At 36.0% G+C, this 19,621-nt stretch overlaps 1 protein-coding gene across 4 annotated transcripts; it reads left to right on the top strand.

The window, feature by feature from the left end:
* The first annotated feature begins 6,116 nt into the window (after positions 1 to 6,116).
* LOC108329213 (ribonucleases P/MRP protein subunit POP1) lies at positions 6,117 to 19,399 on the top strand. Of its 4 annotated transcripts, none has more exons than XM_017563319.2 (12): positions 6,117 to 6,320; positions 11,762 to 11,859; positions 12,147 to 12,616; positions 12,816 to 12,912; positions 13,120 to 13,218; positions 13,297 to 13,581; positions 16,569 to 16,687; positions 16,774 to 17,298; positions 17,580 to 17,688; positions 17,779 to 18,362; positions 18,762 to 18,929; positions 19,039 to 19,399. In XM_017563319.2, exons 3-12 carry the CDS (start codon positions 12,156 to 12,158, stop codon positions 19,232 to 19,234), a joined length of 2,643 nt encoding a protein of 880 aa, XP_017418808.1. In that variant the 5' UTR covers positions 6,117 to 6,320; positions 11,762 to 11,859; positions 12,147 to 12,155; the 3' UTR covers positions 19,235 to 19,399. The 4 variants fall into 4 exon arrangements, with proteins under 4 accessions (XP_017418808.1, XP_017418809.1, XP_017418811.1 ...); XM_017563320.2 differs by having other exon boundaries at positions 12,151 to 12,616; XM_017563322.2 differs by having other exon boundaries at positions 11,772 to 11,859.
* Positions 19,400 to 19,621: the final 222 nt, after the last annotated feature.

Below are 19,621 nucleotides of genomic sequence, written 5' to 3' on the forward strand. Positions count from 1 at the left end.
AGTGGGCCTCACAATGCTTGAGAAATTCCTCAGGCTTGTGTAAGCAATAGAGTCCTCTATGGTCCTGTGCCATCCATTTCGTTCACAAAAGAAGTATCAAGAAGCTTAGTGTTCTAATTGTTATAAGAAGGTGAAGATTCAGGGGCAACTTGTTGATTTATAGCTCGCCATCTCCTTGTGTCACTATTGTTTCTGCGAGTTGTTTTCTCAATCTCAGGGTCGACAAGGAGTGGTTCAGATGACACAGTTCTCCTTGTACGAATATTTCCCTACATACACTAGAGAACAACAAAACTCAAGGCACAAGTTAGCCCAAAAGTATAGAGATAGTAATTATAATAAAACATAAAATTAGACAAAAAAGAATAAACTCTAAATCGGTTAAAAATTACACAAAAGTCTAGTTTTAACACCGAGTCCCAGACAACGACGCCAAAAACTTGTTGAGACTTTGACAAGTGTACCAATTTGTATCAAGTAATAAACCTGTAAGACCGGATATTGTTTCCCAAGAGACTTGTGTCATCAAACAATCGTATAACTTAAAACTAACTTAGACTAAAGAATGATTCCATAATTTGGGTTTTAGTGCAATTAAAGTCAACATGAAACATAAATGATAAAATTGATCTAGATACTCAAACACTTGGAAATGGAAATATTAGAAATGATATGGAATGGTATTGTTGGGGGTATGATTTCACCTACTTCACTCTTATGTATAGAAAATCACTTCCTCTTCATTAATATGCCAATGTTAATTTACTAAATTACTCAAACTCAATCCCTTGGTAGAGAGAGCCTAGACTACCTTATTAGGCTCCAATCTCTTGAAAAACCTAACAATTATTTCCGCATTAAGAATTGAGATTTAAGACAACCAAAGGTCTTAGTTCTATCCTTAGATACTATTTCCTTTAGGAGTTTAATCCAATTCCAGATTTACTCAACATTTCCCAATATCAAGCAAACCCTAAAATCATGCCATGAGTAGCAACTTCACAACAAGCATTAAGAGAAGGAATTAAACAATAACAATCAATGAGAGAGATATATATTCATTCAAAACACAGTAGTTTACATAAGAGTTTAGTGGTTACAATAATCCCCCAACAATAATGAAACTAGCTCTCCATGAATAAAGAGCTCAAGCTTACAACAATGGTAGAAATGAAAGAAGGAAGAAGACCCAAGGGTGAAGAAGGATTGTTCCCACAGCTCCCAACTCGCCTCCAAGAGCTCCAAATAAGAGAAATCGTGTTTGGACAGCCAAAGATCAAATCCCTTCGAGTTTCAGCCCTAAATAGACCAAATTTGCCACATCAGCGTCACTACTGCTCAACTGCACCCCAAATGCAGCCCAACTACAAAATTCCAGTGACAGAGCACTCAGTTGCAGCCCAGTGGTAGCATTCCAGAGAGGAGGCGGTCAGTTGCACCCCAGAGGCAACATTCTAGAGAGGGGGCGTTCAGCTGCACGCCAACTGCACCTCAACTACTGTACGCCAGGATGAATGGGGCTCAACTGCACGCCAGCTGCACCCTAGCCATAACATTTATCTTTGCTCAAGACTTCCTCTTTTACATGTGGTTCTTTCATTTTATGGTTTGGCATACAAGCTTCATGTAAATGATCTAACACAACAAAAAGTGGGGATTATTGATAAAATTGGAATCAATACAACTCAAGATATAACTACTTAAAAACACAACAAATTAAGGCATAAGGAAGGTAGAAAGCTAAGAAATAGTTGATTTTGTTTACTTATTCATAATAGAAATATAGGTAAAATTCAACATTATCAGTGGAGTCTTTTAATTCCAAAAAGGAATCACAGATGCAGAGTTCTAGAATCCAAATAAATTTCTTAAAAGAAAAAAATTGCAAAAAATCAAAAGCAAAGAAAGTTTATTAACAAGAAAAGAAGATTACAACTATACCGGATGTCACCAAGATTCTCGCGGCCTATCACCCTCGCAATTGTCTCAGCAAAATCCAGAAGAAAATGTAAACCCTAATCTATGAAAGCGAGTAAAACTAGAACTAATTTCTATTCTACTTAGAAACTAAAACTATAAAAGCTCTATGAAAGTAAAAGTGTGTATTTACACGAAGAAAACCCCTTTATATAGGGTCGAAAAAATGAAAGAGAGAAGAAAGGGGAAAAGGGAAGATAAGTCGAGAACCTTCTTCGGTACGCTTTGAGCTTCCCTATCGGACGGTCACCGCTCTTTCTTGCACTGCTCTCATCTTTGCCTTGTGATCAACTCTAGCTTCTCACCGATTCAGCCGATTGAGCCTCCCGCACGTGTACATTCACTGGATCATCTTCATTTGGTAAGTGGCACGAGCCATAGCTTTCTTCTCTCCCATTCGCTCTTCTTTTCCTCTTTGCTCAAGCCCTAGCTCTAAAGCAGTTTTCTCCAAATGAAATGCTCGAGTGTTTCTCTCATTTTGCCAAAAGATGCATATTGCCAAAGATCCCAAAAAGCAGTAGCTCCCTACACCAAAACGCTGCGTTTAATTAATTGGGAGTCAGCCCAATGTAGTGGCAACAGTGGCCCAATATTTCTTCTGGCTAGAATAGTGGCCCATCAGCGTTTACAGCAACTCAGCTATCAAAGGCAACAACAATTACTCCAGGTACAACACGTCATTAATCTTCCTAAAGGGCCTAAACTTAGCAGCTTTATGTGCGAAGGCCCAACTAGCCAAGGTGCTGCTTTTCCATTCCATCTCTAACCCAATTTCAATGTAGTGACCCAATTCCAATTAAATCTGTCCAGCAACAAAAAGAGAAAAAGAAATCAATTCAAAATTAAAGAAAAGAAAATGAAATCTAACAATTAAAAAGAAAGATTTTCATCAAAGATTTTCTACAAAAATATAAAATCTCTAATCATTAACAAGAACCTAAAAAAATACTCCTAAAAACCTATTTTTAACTAAATTATACAAAACTAAAGAATTTAAGGAAAAACCTAAAACTATCCTAATTCTAAGCAATAAGAAACTAAAAGAAGCTAAGAAAGACTCCTAATCATAGAAAAATATGTAAATTTGGAGTTATTATTAAAATAGAATGACTCAATTTCTCACACCAAGAGGGGGGGGGGGGGGGGGGGGGGGGGGGGGGGGGGTTTGAATTGGTGAAGTATAAAATTTAAAACTTTCAAAAAAATTTCACTTTCACCAAAAGAGATGCCTTTATACTTTTCTTGAAACGCAAGTTAAAAGATTTTCAATGCAGCGGAAATTTAATCGAATGCGTGTAAAGTATAATCGATTGAATGTAACAGAGTAGGGATAAGAAAGATGAAACGTTGAGTTTTTATACTAGTTCGGCGAAGCCTACATCCAGTGTCTTTCCAACCATAGGAAGCCAATACACTATAATGGTCAAGGTTTTTACAACAAGGTTTTTATAGAGACCTCACGTCAAAAATATAAAACACATCTCTAACCCTCTAATAAAAATATAAGCAGTACACAAATAGACTAACAACAAGAATCCCCTCTCCTGTAGTCCAAATAGAGATGAGTATTATCGGTTACGATGAAAAACATACAAGGATAGAGAACAGAAAAGCAAGGGTAAGCTAGTTCAAACAAAGATTAATCATATACTCATTTACTAAGTTTCATACAAGCATACTTATCCATTCACACCACATCACTCTTCATACATAACACCACACTGAATTTGACCGTCCGGACTTAGAATGATTGTCGAGCTATGGCGGGTCATGCACTCGTGGTGGCCTCTACTGCTTTGCAAAGCCATTGCCAATGGGTTTCACCCTACCACACTCATGAGGTTAGTCTGTTCTGGGCCTTGAGGCATACTGGAAGCCCCCAAGACTAAGACCTCCTACTACTCCTCACGACATGGTTCAATCCTCTCTACTTGAGAATGAAAGACCATTGGAGTTTCAGGATAACCCCCAAGACTGAGCTCCCTGCAAATCATTCTAAACTTACACAGGGCACCACCATGAAACCTCTCTGTGAGGATCATGGAATTACGTCCATCAACCATACTTTAAAACCACATACTTTCATTCGCTTTAAATCACCATTCATACCTTTGAATCCCATACTTTTATGTGTAGTTAACATCCATGTTTATCCTCTTCTATATAATACAAAACACTCTCAAACATACTTTACAAACCAAACAACGCCCAACATAGTACAACACAAGATGATAGAAAAAGATAGTAAACTAAACTCAACTTTCGCACATCGCACCCCATTCGCATAGCGAGACCATGGGTTTCTCGCACAACGACACAACTCGTTGTGCGAATTAACTCGCAGAGGTACCAGACCTCAAACCCCTCGCATAGCGCACCCAAGTCGTTATGCGAATGCTCAAACAGAAACCAACATTCCCAACCACTCGTTATGCGCCCCTTTCGCTATTCAAATAAAATTAGAAATAACTCCAAACCCCAACAAATCGCATAACGCCCCGAATCGCTATGCATATCATCAAACAAAGAGAAACTCTCTCAAACCATTCGCACAGCGAGCCCATTCGCTATGCGAATGTCCTGGCAGAGAGCATCTCACCAAGGTGACTCGCTATGCGAATCCATTCGCATAACGAGTCTGCATAATCTGTAGAACGAAATTCTGCAGAATTATGCAACTCAACCAGCCATTACCAATTCTAACCATTATTCCCAACTTCTAACACCCTTGGATTGTTGTATATACCTAATTAGACCTGATTAAGTGATTCTAAACCTTCACAACATTAATCTGAAGTAATTATGAACCGATTCCTACTCTAAAACATCAAAATCATTAACTTAGGGACCCAAATTCTAATCTACCACTTTGAACCTATTTTTGACCATTTTAATGACTCAAACAAGTCACATATAACTTACCTAAACTGTCTCAATAGACCAAATAAGCACTTGACCTCTAATTCTCAATTTCACTACCTCACTTCCATTAAAATGACCCAATTCACTTAACATACTATAAAGACTATAATAATAGATTGCACTCATCTATCAAACTCAATTACATTATACTTCACATCCAGAATCAGTTCACAAACATCATTCCACAATTCCACAGTTACATTCCAGTACATATCAGTTCATCTACTAAAACCAAAGATAATTGTGACTCCAACAACACAATAACACATATTTCAACATACATATGCCATACAACTAATTTAAAGAAAATATCTAGCTTCCCTTACCTTGACTCCACAGCTCACGCCCGCAAAACACTCCGTGGATTACTTGTGGTACAAGGAACTCTAAGAAAATCCTACAATTCACCGATTAACAATTGGAACCCAACCTTAGAATCACTAGAAATTTAGGAATTCAAGAAGATGAACACCCGATTCATGCAAGAGTAGAAACATCTACAAAAGTTAAGAATCCTAAAGGCCAAGAAAGAGGGGTTTTCACTTACTTGACCAAATCCATAAATTGATCGGTGGAAGAGATAGCTCTTGATGCCAAGATCGTCTAGGCACCTCCTGATCGTCAAACCGACACCCCAAATGAGAGAAGATCTAGAGAGAACGCAGAGAACTCTAGGTGAATAAGGTTCTAGGGAGATAGAGGTGTTTTAGATAATGAACCGAGCTTTAGAAAATTCTATTTATATTATAAGACTATTTTAAAATAAAATGTTCGTCTCACTATTTTAATACACCTATCTACTCCAATACTCTATTTTCTACATCCTTACAAGTTAAATATAATTTCCTTGTAAGTATACGAATTTCGAATCTTCCAAATTTACGAAATAAATTTATATGAATAATTATTTAATTTTTATGTAGTTATTTCATTAAAAGTATTAAATTTCATGCTTTTTACTTCTTGTTAGTGCAAAATAGTTATCAATTTTCATTTATAATTTAGTGTAACTTGACATATTTTATTTTGTGATTTTGTCTATCTTTTTTTAAAAGAAATTATGAATGAGTGTTGTTAACTTTCAATTTAGTTTGAATAAATAAATTTATTTCAAACAAATATTTAAAAAATAAAATGTAAACAAAAAAGAGCTGAGAAAAATAAAAAAACAAATTAATAAAAAAGAATAAAAAATAACAAATGGAAAAACAGTTAAACGTAACCTAAGGGGAGTGAATAGGAGTTAAGGCGAGAACGGCCGTTAGGAGGCGCGACGAGAATCCTAGGTGAGAGCATCGTGAGGATTCCGTTTCGAGGGCACGATAAAGAGGAAGAAGAATTCGAGAAAAACTTACGAGTGAAAACGGAGTCGCGGGATTGGAGGAAGGGTGCGATAGTGGTGGAAAGGAATCAACATCCAGGTATGGAGAGCTAAATTGCTTTTGATTTTTGTATCGTGTTGCTATGTGATTGTAATGGTGCCTATGGATTCTGGAAATTTTGATACATATGCTCTTTTACGTTATATGAAAGGGAAAGGTAAAATGGGGTTTCCGATTACTTGTATGAATCAATTTGGGATTGATTTCTGGTGGTTAGTTTATGATGTATAGACTAATCCGTCTTATTTTATAATGGATGGTTAACCATGAACATATTGATTGGCCAATCTTTCTACCATCCTTCTCGTGATATATGCAAAATAAAAGTGTATGAGTGTGTCCTATTCTGTCAAATTATGCTATTTGATTTTAATGCTGAGTGAATGCAAATTAGGAATATGACCTTGCTGATTTGGAATCAAATATTAATAAACTATTCGGTGTTGTATGTCCTTTTAATGGCTAATATGCAGTTGGAAATTCCGCTCTGTACCATTTATATATATATTGGTTCTGGATTCAAATAAGCTTGAAATTAGAAAGATAATATGTAGATATCTGTTAGCTTGTCGTATGCTTGATTCTGGAATAAAAATCTGGTTGTGGAAAGTAGAGTAATGTTGATTTATAGTAAGTTTTGGAATAAAAATCTGGTTGTGGAACTGAGCGCTTTTTCTGACTATATTGAGACAGGAAGAGTGGACTACTCAATGCCCGATAGGGGTATGGTTTGATCATTGTTAGACCACTGGGAGTAATGTACCAGGAGAGAAAGATAGGGGCTAATGATTGGTTTGTTGTCGTGGGGGAATTGTGAATTGATTGAATGCGTGTGTTTTCATATTATTGAGTGGCTGTTGTTGTTTTGTTTATGTGACTTTTTTTTCTTTTTTTTTGCGTTAGCTCATCCGTACAATTGATTGTTTTGTTGAGGTGTGTGTTATGATGATCGTAACGATTGGATTATACGGAGCAGTTGTGGTGTACATGTGATTTAGGTATTTTGGTAGATTTGAGAAAGATGAGATAGCTTCATCGGGAATTTTCTTTTCAGAAGGATATTTATTTGAGTCATTAGGAAATTGTATTATCTAATGTTTTCTAATGAAAAAGGATATCAAGTTATGTATGTTTCTTTCAAGTTACAATTAATTGAGCTTATGTATTGATTGGAGTTTTATTACCTGAATTAAGAAATTTATTTTACTCGGGTATTTTAATGAAAAATAATTTCTTTCGGTTATGTTTTAGTGACTCCCAAAGGTGGGATATTACATTTGGTATTAGAGCCAGGGTTTTGAAAAATAATATTGAGATCTTGGGGAGTGAGCTGGTCTAGTTTGTGATGTGCAACTATGATGTTCTTGAGGTATGTTGTTTCAAAACTATTTGAATGATGGCATTAGTGCAGAATAGGAAGAAAAAACTAAGTGTACCTGCTGCTCTGAGTTACACATGTTATTCTAGATGTCTTGCGGTTAATTAGAGTTCTATGTGAATGGTGTGAATATGTTCAGATTGATTGTTTGACTACAGTATAATGATGTGTAATATTGCTGGAAATTTGTGGATGAGGTAAAGAGATTCTATATTAAAACATTTTATAATTGAGTGAATACATTTCTATTAAAGTTATCAATTCCATTGATTGATTTTACACTGTTTTGGTTGTTTGCTCTGATGTTATGTGTGTGAAATTCTCTCATTGAATTGGGAGAAGGATAGATTGGTACGAGAAAACTGATGTGAGAAAGGGAATGTTGGCATGGGTCAGAGATAATGAAACAAGGGAAGATAAAGTGTTTAACTATGTGGTTAATGTGTTCTGATACTTGGAAGTATGATTTTTTTGTATGCATGTATGATAACTTGTTTGTTATCTGCTTGGTTTGTAAAAACTATTTAACTCTGTATGGTCTAGTATCATTGGTCTAAGCATGTCTGTATATGTGTATTTTGACATTAGGATGGAATTATAGTAGATTACAACATCATGTGCTGATTGGATGGTGACAGATTGAGTCATCATTGCTGAAGGTGTGAGTGCATTGTATGTTTTACCTGAAATTTATTGATTGTGAGAGTATTTGGTTAGTGTAGATTATTAAGTATGCATGTTTTGGTTAAGACAATGAGGGTAGGGGTATGTTTAGGTAATGATCAAAGTAAGTAACCAAGTTAAGTATAATTGTTATTTAAACTGGTTTGGACATGAAGAGGTAAGGAAAATTGGTTATGCTCTGATGGTTTTGTGTGGAATATCATTAGATCTGCAAGATACTAGGTTAACCCAAAATGAATATAGTTAATGAAATATCTTGGTAAAACTACTGCTATTAAGTGCAAATTTGGATGAGTGAAAATCTGGTCTGGTGTGGGACTGTTAGGCAAGCATATGTATTCTTGATTCAAACTATGGGAAGTTAAATTGAGTTCATTATTAGCTGCTTTTATATTGGGTTAATTTGTAACTTTCTGTTTACTTTATAGTTTGAGAATATAGTATTGTTTGCCTGTTCTATACATGTTAGTGGATAAAATGTAGTGACAAAAGATGGATGGATATCATATTAGATGTTATATATATAACTATTGTTATTGCTTGAACTCTGAAACTACTGCACCGTGGAGTTGATTGTCAATATGTTTAGAATTGGTTGTAATTATGTTAGATTTCTTGAAACAAGAAATCAGAAAACACACACTTGACAGCACCAAACACACACAGAAACACTGAAACAGCCTGGTAATATTATTCTTGTAAGAAAAGAATACAAAAAATACAATTCGAACACTTCCAAGGGAGTTGTCTCCCCTCACAGAAATACTAATGTCCTGTCACTAAGATACAATCACTCAACATCCAAGGGAACCAGTCCCTTCTCACAGGTACAGACCTGTCCACACTAAGATACAAAAACCGTGTCTGCCCCAGACCCCAACCCTCCTTAAAAAGCCAACCCTCCTTAAAAAGCCAACCCTCCTTAAAAAGCCAACCCTCCTTAAAAAGCCAATCCTCCCAAGGAACCACAACTTCCTAACCGTTTTCTCCCAAACCCCTCTAACAACTATATTTTGTTATTGTCTTCCCTTCCTTCTAACGTCCACATTCATATTCTATCATTACACACCGCTGCAAAACAACCTTGTCTTCCAGGTTGGAACAATGAAGCTTGAGTTGGCATTGTTATATGGTCTTATCATAGGAAGGGAACCAGTTGGCTACTACCTGCAACGTTAGGTCTGGAGGCTTGGGTGGTGGTCGATATGAGAGACAAAATTTATGGAACCATTTTCGTGTCTTCATTATTTCCTTGAAAGTGAGGAGCTTCTTATTCTTCCATGTAAAAGAACTTCTTCTACCCGAATTATCCAAAGAAGAGCCATTATAACTCAACTCGAAATCATGCTTGGTAAGATCTTCAGCCGAGACTATGACCTGTTCCTGGACACAACACCCTGAATCTTGTTCAAAGAGATTGATGAGTGTCACAAACTCACCCAACCCCCATCCTTTGCAGCTTTTGAGTAGTGGTTCTGAAATTCCTTGGTGAAAGACTTATCCTCCATTTTCTGGTTCACCATTGATAACTAATGGCTAACAAAACAATTCCAATCACTGGAAGTATTTCTTGAATTTGTATCCATGATTTTCCTCTTCTTTAGCAAGTCCTTCCACCCAGAAAAATTCTTGATTCTCCAGGTGAACTTTCCCATATGCCTATCATACATCCGATAACCCCTCTCCCTTCTTGTGGCAATCACACGAACACTCATGGAGAAACTACTGAATTCCTTGCTCACGTGACAAGAGGCGTTAAAAACCCGGGAATCATCCACCAAGAACCCTAAATCCATAATGAAAAAATCTAATATTTTCATATCTTCATTCCATTCCCATCTATTACAGAAACACTGAAACAATCAAGTATTATTATTCTTGTAAGAAAAGAATACAAAGAATACAATTCGAACACTTCCAAGGGAGCTGTCTCCCCTCACATACGAATACTAATGTCTTATCACTAAGGTACAATCACTCAACATCCAAGAGAACCAGTCCCTTCTCACAGGTACAAACCTGTCCACACTAAGATACAAAAACCGTGTCAGCCCCCAGACCCCAACCCTCCTTAAAAAGCCAACCCTCCCAAGGAACCACAACTGCCTAACCGTTTCCCCCCAAACCCCTCTAACAACTATATTTTGTTAGTCTTCCCTTCCTTCTAACGTCCTCATTCATATCCTATCAGATTAGGAACATGTCTGTTGAAAATAATGTGTGGTTAGGATATACGTAGAAACTAGTAATTAGGCTGTGAAGATCTAAAATAGCTTAGTAGATGTGTCTTTTGGAATGAAAATAGTCACTCAACTTGCATAACAGAATTCTATGGATCAGTTTGAAATATTGCGATGCAATGTATGTCATGTATGAAGTAATATACTGATTGGTAAGTGTCTACAACTCTGATAAATCTTTGTTGTACATGGTTGCTTGAATGAATTGAATAAAATGGTTTTAACTTCTTTATATAAGCTTGAATGTTAGATGTCCAAAATCTGTAAGTGCTGAAATGACATGTTTTGCTATGTGATCCTCTGTTTTGGGCGGTTTCTAAATTGATTAAGTTTTGCTGGATTAAGAATGTATGCTAGGCAGTTACAGATGATGGGGTATGTGTTTGGAGTTAACCTAGGTTTCTTTCTATTATGGATGGTTGTTTTGGGTTTGTAAATCCATTGTTTTAGTTTCTTGTAATGTTGGTGCTTTATGATTGAGGTGTTTGATTTTCTTGTTTGAGATGCTTGATGCTTGATTTAATCCACGTTAGTTCCTGTCATGGTTGTCATTGCAGTACGACATTTCTGGTGAATATGCATTCTCCTAACTGTGGATTAATGTTGCCGCTATCCCATTTTCATTCCATGTTGCGCGGCATTGTTGCTTTATTTAATTATTGCTTTATTTAATTATTACAGTATGTGTTCTGAATATGGGTATTGGAATTATAATGCTTATAATGAAATTTTAATTGGTATAGGATAAGAACTACTGTTGTTAAGTAATAAATCTGTGAAGGTGTTCTTAAATGATCTGGTTCAATATTATATGGATTGAATGTCAGTACCATGGAGTTTAGAATATGCAGAAAGGATTGATGGTTACATATATCTTTGTTTTCTTAATATTCTTTTACAATGTTTGATTTTTTGAATGTTTAGCTCATCCATGCATTTGTTTGTTTGTTTGTTATGTTTGTACCTGTGGCGATGACTGTATGATGTGATTGTTATACGGGAAAAGTTCCTTACAATTTTATTTGTTTTATACAAAGAATTAATTAATTATATCAAACTATTTATTTTTGTATTGGATTTGGTTGAGAACTAATTTCAGTTGTAAATATTAATTAAATGCAATTTATTTGAGGAGCTATTTTCAAATCATGAAAATTTCAAATTTTTACATGTTTTAGTGACCCCCAGATTTAGGTCGTTACATCGCGAGCAACCACCACTGCGCGAGATCAAGAGAGGAGCCACACAGAGCAAGGAGGCGCGTTACCACGAACAGGTTCGTTTATTTATCCCTTGATTTTGCCCTGATTTCCCTGATTTTGTTTTTGGGTTATACGATTGTTTTGGGGTTCTAATTTCCCTGATTTTGTTTCGCAATTGTTTTGTGGTTTTCCTGATTTTTCCTTGAGCTTCCTTGATTTGCCCTGTTTTTGTCCTTCGGGTTTCACCCTTAGGATTTATGTTTACTTGATTTTGTGTCTAATCCATGCCCACCCTTATTCACCGCATAATTTTGTGTCTATACAATGCAAAATTGTAAACTAATTTTTTTTATTTGATTAGTTAGTAACAATGGTTGGAGAAGGAATCAAAAGGCCTCAAATTTCATTACCTATACTACAACCTCCTCGGACAATCAATGTGCAAAAATATGCTGAATCCCGTGCCCTTGAGCTCCATAGTCTACAATCTATCATAGAAAACCGAGTAAACAATGATTATAGGTCTCAAAGGAACAAGAGAAGAAGAACAACTGCATTTAACAACCAAATTGCAAGAAAAGGTTGTAGAAGAAAGAGACAGAAAGTGGGAATAGTGGGCAAAGCCTTTGCTAAATCAGGTTTAGTGGAGGATGAACTAAAGAAGCTTCCTCGGCGTGTTCGTCGAAGATATGAACTAAAGAATAACCCAGAGAATGGTTTTCGCACTTCTGGGGATGGAACCAAGAGGCTGAGAACTCATGTTTGGCATGCAAAGCGGTTTGCTATGACCAAGCTTTGGGGTTACCATCTTCCTTTATGTCTTCAAGGAAGGTAGGCCTTTTGGGTTAAAAGGAAACATATGAAAGAGTCAATGGGAGAACTTAAAGCTAATTAAATTCATGATGTAGGGTTGTTTGAGACTTTGATTTTGTTGGGATTTGCTTGAATTTTTATGGAAACCTGGTGCAACAAGAGTGTTTTATCATTTCCTTGGAAAATACTAACAAGGACTTTGTATCCTCTTATGCAGAGGGAAAGGTTCGAGGGCACTCTTGAAAAGGCTCAGAGAAGGGGTGCTTGTACACGATGCAAGCTATTACACTGCCCTCCAATTGGAGGGTCCAGAGGTAGTTTATTTTAGTCTTGATTTTAGTACTTTTTTTGGAAATTTCTTCTTTTTCATTGTTAGGCATCTGAGTCTAAGACTTTCTAATGCCTTGTTCTCTCATTGAAACCTATTGAAATGCTTGCTCCAAACAATTATTGTGGGCTCTCAGCCCTAGATAGTGATGGTTTAGTTTTCTGTTTTATCTAATGTTGACTATTATATACAGGATTCGTTGATTTCTGTATTGAGATCGATACTAGAACCCTCTCCAACAAGTACACATCCGGACTCTTTAATCTCGGGTGTAACCTATGGAAGTGCAATGGTAGCTAACATACTTTTGACTCCAGTGACTTCCAGTTTGGTTTAAAATACTGAAATAAATTTTATTTCTTTACTACAGCTGCGTCAAGATGGAGGCCTCATTTGTCCACCCATTGCTCCTGTGACCTATATGTGGCAACCAACTTCCCAACAAAATATAAGTACACAGCTAGATGAACAAAATCATTATACTTCTTTTGGACAACATGATATCGGTAATGATTCAAACAAACATAGTGTTGAATTATGTGAAAAACCAGACAAAGTGAAGCATGGTTCTTCATTTAGACACCTTTGGGTGTGGATACATGCTTCTGCCTTTGAAGAAGGATTTGATAATCTAAAAACTGCCTGTCGGAAAGAGGTTCACTTTCTTTTTCAGCTTCTTACATGGTTCTTCGTGTTGTTTTTTTTTCTTTGTAGTTTGTGTTATAAACCCAAAATCAGAGTCAGATTTCATATAGAAAGGATTGGGAAAGCGTAATATAGTTGTTTCAATAATGAAAGTACAAACAAGAGCTTTTCCTTCCAAAACAAGCTAATGTTCTTTTTTGAATTGCTAACATTGCTGAATGAGGGATCCTACTTCCCTTCTACTATTTAAATTAGCTACCTACCTTTATAGTTTGGTAAGTAACTGCTGTTAATAAATTCTAACGAATTCTATAACTACACTAATTACTGTGCCTAGTTTTCCTTTATTTTTTTCTGCTGGCCTTCATGAGTTTGTTTATCAGTGTGTTACAAATAATCTCAATTTACACTGCTATCCTCCATTCTCATTGTCCATTTGAAAGGCTTTCATTTCATGTCAGTGCTACATTTTCATAGGACATAATTTGCATTCACATCTCAGCTTGATAACTTTTCACTAAGATAGGTACCTAAATTTTATTACTTCTTCAAAGAATTCCAAGACAAGTTATTGGATGATCTTACAATGAAACCAGACAGCTTGGTCTGCACTAGGATGTAGAACACGCAACACCAGGTTTTTCGAGAGGACCTGTCTCTCCCTTCCCTTTTACTATCAAAGAACTCCCAGACTTAATGAAAACAACCCTATACAGACTATATATAATAGTTTGTTTACAACAGACAGTTATAATGTCCGTCTCTCATGTCTTCTAATATATACTTCCCCTGAACCTATCGATACCTGTCCATGAAGTTTCACTTTGTCTTCAAGGTGAAAAAGCAGGAAACTCAGTATTGATGGCTGTAGCAGCTTCACAACTGTTTTCAATGGATGGGAGGTGTTTTCAATTGTACTACCTACCTTCTTTTTTCCTTCTTTTGTAAACTGTATCAAACCTATCAATACCCCTCCATAAAGATTCACCTTATCCTCAAGGTGAAAGTCTGGAAATTCTTTATGAATGCAGGCAGCAGATTCCCCTAACTCCTGACTTGCAAGTATGGTTAGACCCAAACTTCTCATCACACTTGAAGCATATTCCCAATTTTTATCTTATCTTGCAATTCTTCTTGGGACAATTTTCTAAATGGTGCCCCATTTTGTGGAGTTCCAGCAGGAGAACTATTGATGGTGTTGACCCAGCCACTGCTCTCTCCACTTCTTCTGTTGGAGTTGGTAAATCCCTCGGAATCTCTCCACTTCTTCTGTTGGAGTTGGTAAATCCCTCGGAATTTCCCCTTTCCTTTGAGTAATTACGAGTAGGTGGCAACTGTTTGTAGGTGTTACTTTGAAGCTGCACAGTGAGAGATTCCCCTTGGTGGTGACTCTAACCTTTTCTTCCACCATTTGAGCCTTCATCATTAACTCAACAAGGTTCTTGGGCTCATACAGTTTAACTTCAACATTGATTTCTTCCTTCAACCATTCAAGAATATGCCAATCAAATAATCTTGGTCTATTCCTTTCAAGAATCTAACATATTGTTCAAACTATTCAATATATTCTCCCATTTGTCTAGTTTGGCATAGCACAATCAAAACTTCAAATAGGTTTTGCCGCATTGTTGGCTAAAACTGTCTAACCACCGCATCTTTGAAAGCTTCCCATGTGGGATGCAGATTGCAGGTTTCCTATTGTTGAAACCAATTCAAAGCTTTCCCCTCCAAAGCAACCATCACAGCCTGCATCCTCTCCTCCTTATTGACTTCTTCCAAACAAAAATACTTCTCTAGCCTATTGGTCCAGCCTCAAGCTTCGTCTCTTGTAAACATAGGAATGTCCAACTTCTGCCATTTTGATAGGATATAAGGTAATAGATGTTGTTAGGGGTTGGAAGGTATACGAGACAAGAAGAAAGTATATGAGAGAAGAAGAAGGGCACCGAACGGTGGAAGGCGGGAAGAGGTCAAGCCGAACGATAGAAGGCAATGAGGGAGAAGAAGAAGGACACCGAACAGTGGAAGGCGGGGAGAGGTCAAGTCGAACAATGGAAAGTGGTGAGGAATCGAGCCAAACGACAGAAGGCGTGAGGGCTCGAGCCGAACGGTGTAAAGAGGTCAAGAACTGGAGCCGATCGATTGAAGAGTTACTATCCTAACTGTTGTAGCAATTAGGATGGGCGGGAAATATTTAGTAATAATTATAGTAAATAGAGCTATATCCTAAGGAAATATTCAGTATAAGATGGGCGGGAAATAATTATAGTAAATAGAGCTATATTCTAGGAAAATATTCAGTATAATATTTATCGTAAATAGAGCTAGATTTAATATAGGGAAATATTGTATGGAAATATTTAATATAAATAGAGCTAGATTCTAGTGTTAGGGTTATGTTTTGATTATTGAGTTTGTGGACAGGCAGCTACAGTCCTGTTTGGGAGGTTATGCTCCCAATTATTCTTGTTTACTTTTGTTTATTTAGATAATTCTATTACCATTAATAAGAGAAATTCATTCTTTCATTATCTTTTCTACCTACTGTAATCGTGGTTAATTAGGTTTTTTACTCAGAATCCTAACACATTTTGAAGAAATCCCAAAGGAACCTCTTACTTCTTTACCCCCAGTTGCCTTCATTTCCTCCCTTGGCAACATAAACGTTGTCCTCTGTATGCATATCAGAGGATGCTAATCTTTTAACCACTACCGTCAGCCCCTTAATCATTTGCCTGAACCTATCACATTATTTCTGTAATTATGTAACTTCATATGAAAAGGTTTTTTGTCTGAAATCACAATATCATTAATTGTGCTAGAAATTTGCTTAAATGTAGAAATTGGAAAAAAAATGTTATGTTTCAGATAAAAATTCTATTTGGTTTTAATTTGGTTGGTGTTGGTTGGTCAAGGTTTTAATATTCCTGATGAAGTTAAAAAATTTAAAATTGTAAACTATATATAAACTCACTTGTAATATTCTTTTTTATTCAGATGGAGAAGACGGGCATATTAATTAATTGCTTTTCCCTTGAGGGTCAACTTGCAAAATTAGAATTATTTGGATTACGGGCATTTCAACTTCTTCAAAAGATACTTCATCCTGTTGGAGGGTTTGTTGTTTAGTTTGGGCAAAAAATTTCCTTTTTTTATAACATTAGTGATAAAAAAATGGCTTATTTTTCTTCTTGGCTTTTAGTATTTCAGAGAATCATTGGCAATCAAAGAAACATATAGTGATTGAACAAGGGTGTGTTTCTCAGAATAGAAATTCAACCACACTGAAAAATAGAGATAGTTTTTCTTCTTGTGCTATGTTACCTCTTAATGTTAAGGATCCTCGAGAATTGCCATGGAAGAGGAATGTTGTTCCAGTGGAGCACATTTCAACTAAGACTTTGAGTGATGCATCGGAAACAAAGTGCAAAGAGCTTGCTGAACTGGGAGGAATTTTGGAAGAGAACAAAGATTTATCTTCATTATCATGGTCAAAACTTGAAGTTTGCCAGTGTAATGTTGATGATTTATGGTATGCTACCACCAGAGGGTTGAGGCCCCCAGTGGAAGACAATGTCCTTTCCAAGGAGAAACATCATGAACGAATGATTAATTTCTGCCTTGTTGATACAGATTCTGGACATGGCAGCTCTTCAACTAAGGTGCAGAGCTCGAGATCTTGCCCTATTCTTCTTTTAAAAAATGATGTGAAGGAATTGAGCATTGGGTAACTTCTTTAATCTATTTTTCCTTTTAATTTATTGAATTTACTGGTGTTGTTTATGAACATATATCTAGACTATTTGATTATTGTTGAAAACAAACAATAGGTATTTGTGATCACTTGCTTAAGATATATACTACAAGAACAATAATAAGACAAACATATCACAATTTAAGTTTTAATACCCTGCTGAGATTGAACATGATTCCTTGCAATGCACTGAATGTTTATGTCAAAACCTTCCTTTATACTATACAATGAATGCTTCTGTAATTTGCTTCTAGATGGTCCGTTATACTTCCCTTAAGTTGGGTCAAAGCTTTCTGGATTCCGCTTATCTCCAATGGGGCACATGCAATAGGTTTGCAAGAGAAGCATTGGATTACATGTGAAGTGAGTATTTGCATTGCATCTCCAACTGCATAAAAATGCAAATTTTCTGCCTTTGTACTGTAACTAATATATCTTTTTCTCTTTATCCAGATGGGGCTACCAGTTTTCCCTTCAGATTTTCCAGATTGTAAGGCATACTCTTGTTTAATGGAAGATAAAGAAGCTGCATTTAATAAAAAAGAAGAACTTCGTCCTCCATCCATAAGGCATTTGAGAGTTCCCATCCAACCTCCATGGGGTATCGTTCGCGTTACTTTTGACAAAATGATTAGTTCAATGAAGACTCCTGATCTTTCAACTAGGGAAGATTTGACCAACTCTAATTCATTACCAAACCTTTACCCTGGTAGCTTTAAAATATCAAACTCTGACTCTTGGAGTAATTCGTTTGATGGAACTGTAGTTAGGACAGGTTCTATGCTGACCACATTCCTCCATGAAACCAAAGTCGGTCAGTTGTTATTGTTTCCTTATGCAACAGATGGAGAGGCTAGAATCTCCAAGTTTATTAATGGAGAACTAAAGCTCGATCCAAGGTATAAATGCTGTGACATATATGACCATAAGCCATGTTTTCTAAGAGTTCATCTTTGTCCATTCAAGGAAGGATGTTTTGAAGAGGGTGCAGTTATTTGTGTACCATATCCTTCTGACATATTTTTATGGACTTCAAGGTAATTAATATTGAAATTATGAATTCCTATTTTATTATTGAGAATAATATTTTCTTTTCGTTGGATATGATCTCTTATTGTAGTAAATTTTTCTGTTAATTTAGCCCACACCTATGATGGTTAATTATAGGCTGGAATGCGGTAAAGAATAGCAACTAACAAAGGAACATTGATTTTCTTAAATTCATTTTTATGGTTCATGCAATTCAGATGGAATCTTACAAATGTTGCTATACATTGTATAAGTCTGTGATTTTTCCGACTCTTTCAAGTACAAGATAAAGATGAAATGATTCATTCTTCTCCTGTTGCTTGGAAAAGATATTAAAATTAAAACTTCTGTGCAGACTAATATAAATCTTTTAAATTTAAGTATATATGTCGTGTGTATTGTTGCAGTTCAGAGAGAAATGAAGAGGGACTTCAAATGTCTCAGTCTGCTATGCGATTATACTTCAAAGAACATTCCTCTGGTAGATGGGAAATGCAGATACCAGATGATTCAATTGCTAGCAAATCTCACCGGTGGCCTATTGGCTTTGTCACAACAGGATCTGTTCAAGGAAGGTAGTAAAATCTTTTCGATTTTTTACTTTAATCATTTACTAGTATGTGCATTACAAAACATTTAAATGTCTCATTATAGAGGATCTTACCGAGTGCAATGTCATTGCAGCAAGAGTCTTGTAGCTGAGGGCTTTTGCGAGGCTGTTTTACTATCTCATTTAAGAGAGGAACAGTGGAAGGAGATGCCTATGAAAAAGAGGAGAGAAATATATGTACTTGTCAGGAATTTGAGATCTACAGCATATAGACTTGCTCTTGCCTCTATCATTCTTGAATACAAGGAAAATGACATTGAGTTCTTGTAAAGTGTTTTTATGCTGGATTGAACGGTGCAACTTACATTTCTATAGTCAAATAGACAAAATTTTCCATACAAGAAAAGAGGAAAGTGAAGAAGATATCTTGAACTTTTATGTATCTTCAGTATAATCTAGACATTTGAAATTATCCATTCCTGTAACTACTGCACTTTAGCCCAGCAACTTGTTCATTAATTTTTGTAAATGTTGCTAATGTTATGTTGCTGTGCATCCTATATTAACGAGGGTCTGTTTCATGCTAAAAGTTGTTATAATTATTGAGAATTGCCTGCTTTTGTTGGAAAACTAATAATTGTACTGAAAAATAACCTAAAATATACTATTAAACACAGGGAGGATAAAGATAAACATTTATATTTTTTATTTTGATAA

This window comes from Vigna angularis, chromosome 2 (assembly GCF_016808095.1).
Source record: "Vigna angularis cultivar LongXiaoDou No.4 chromosome 2, ASM1680809v1, whole genome shotgun sequence".
Taxonomy (NCBI): Eukaryota; Viridiplantae; Streptophyta; class Magnoliopsida; order Fabales; family Fabaceae; genus Vigna; species Vigna angularis.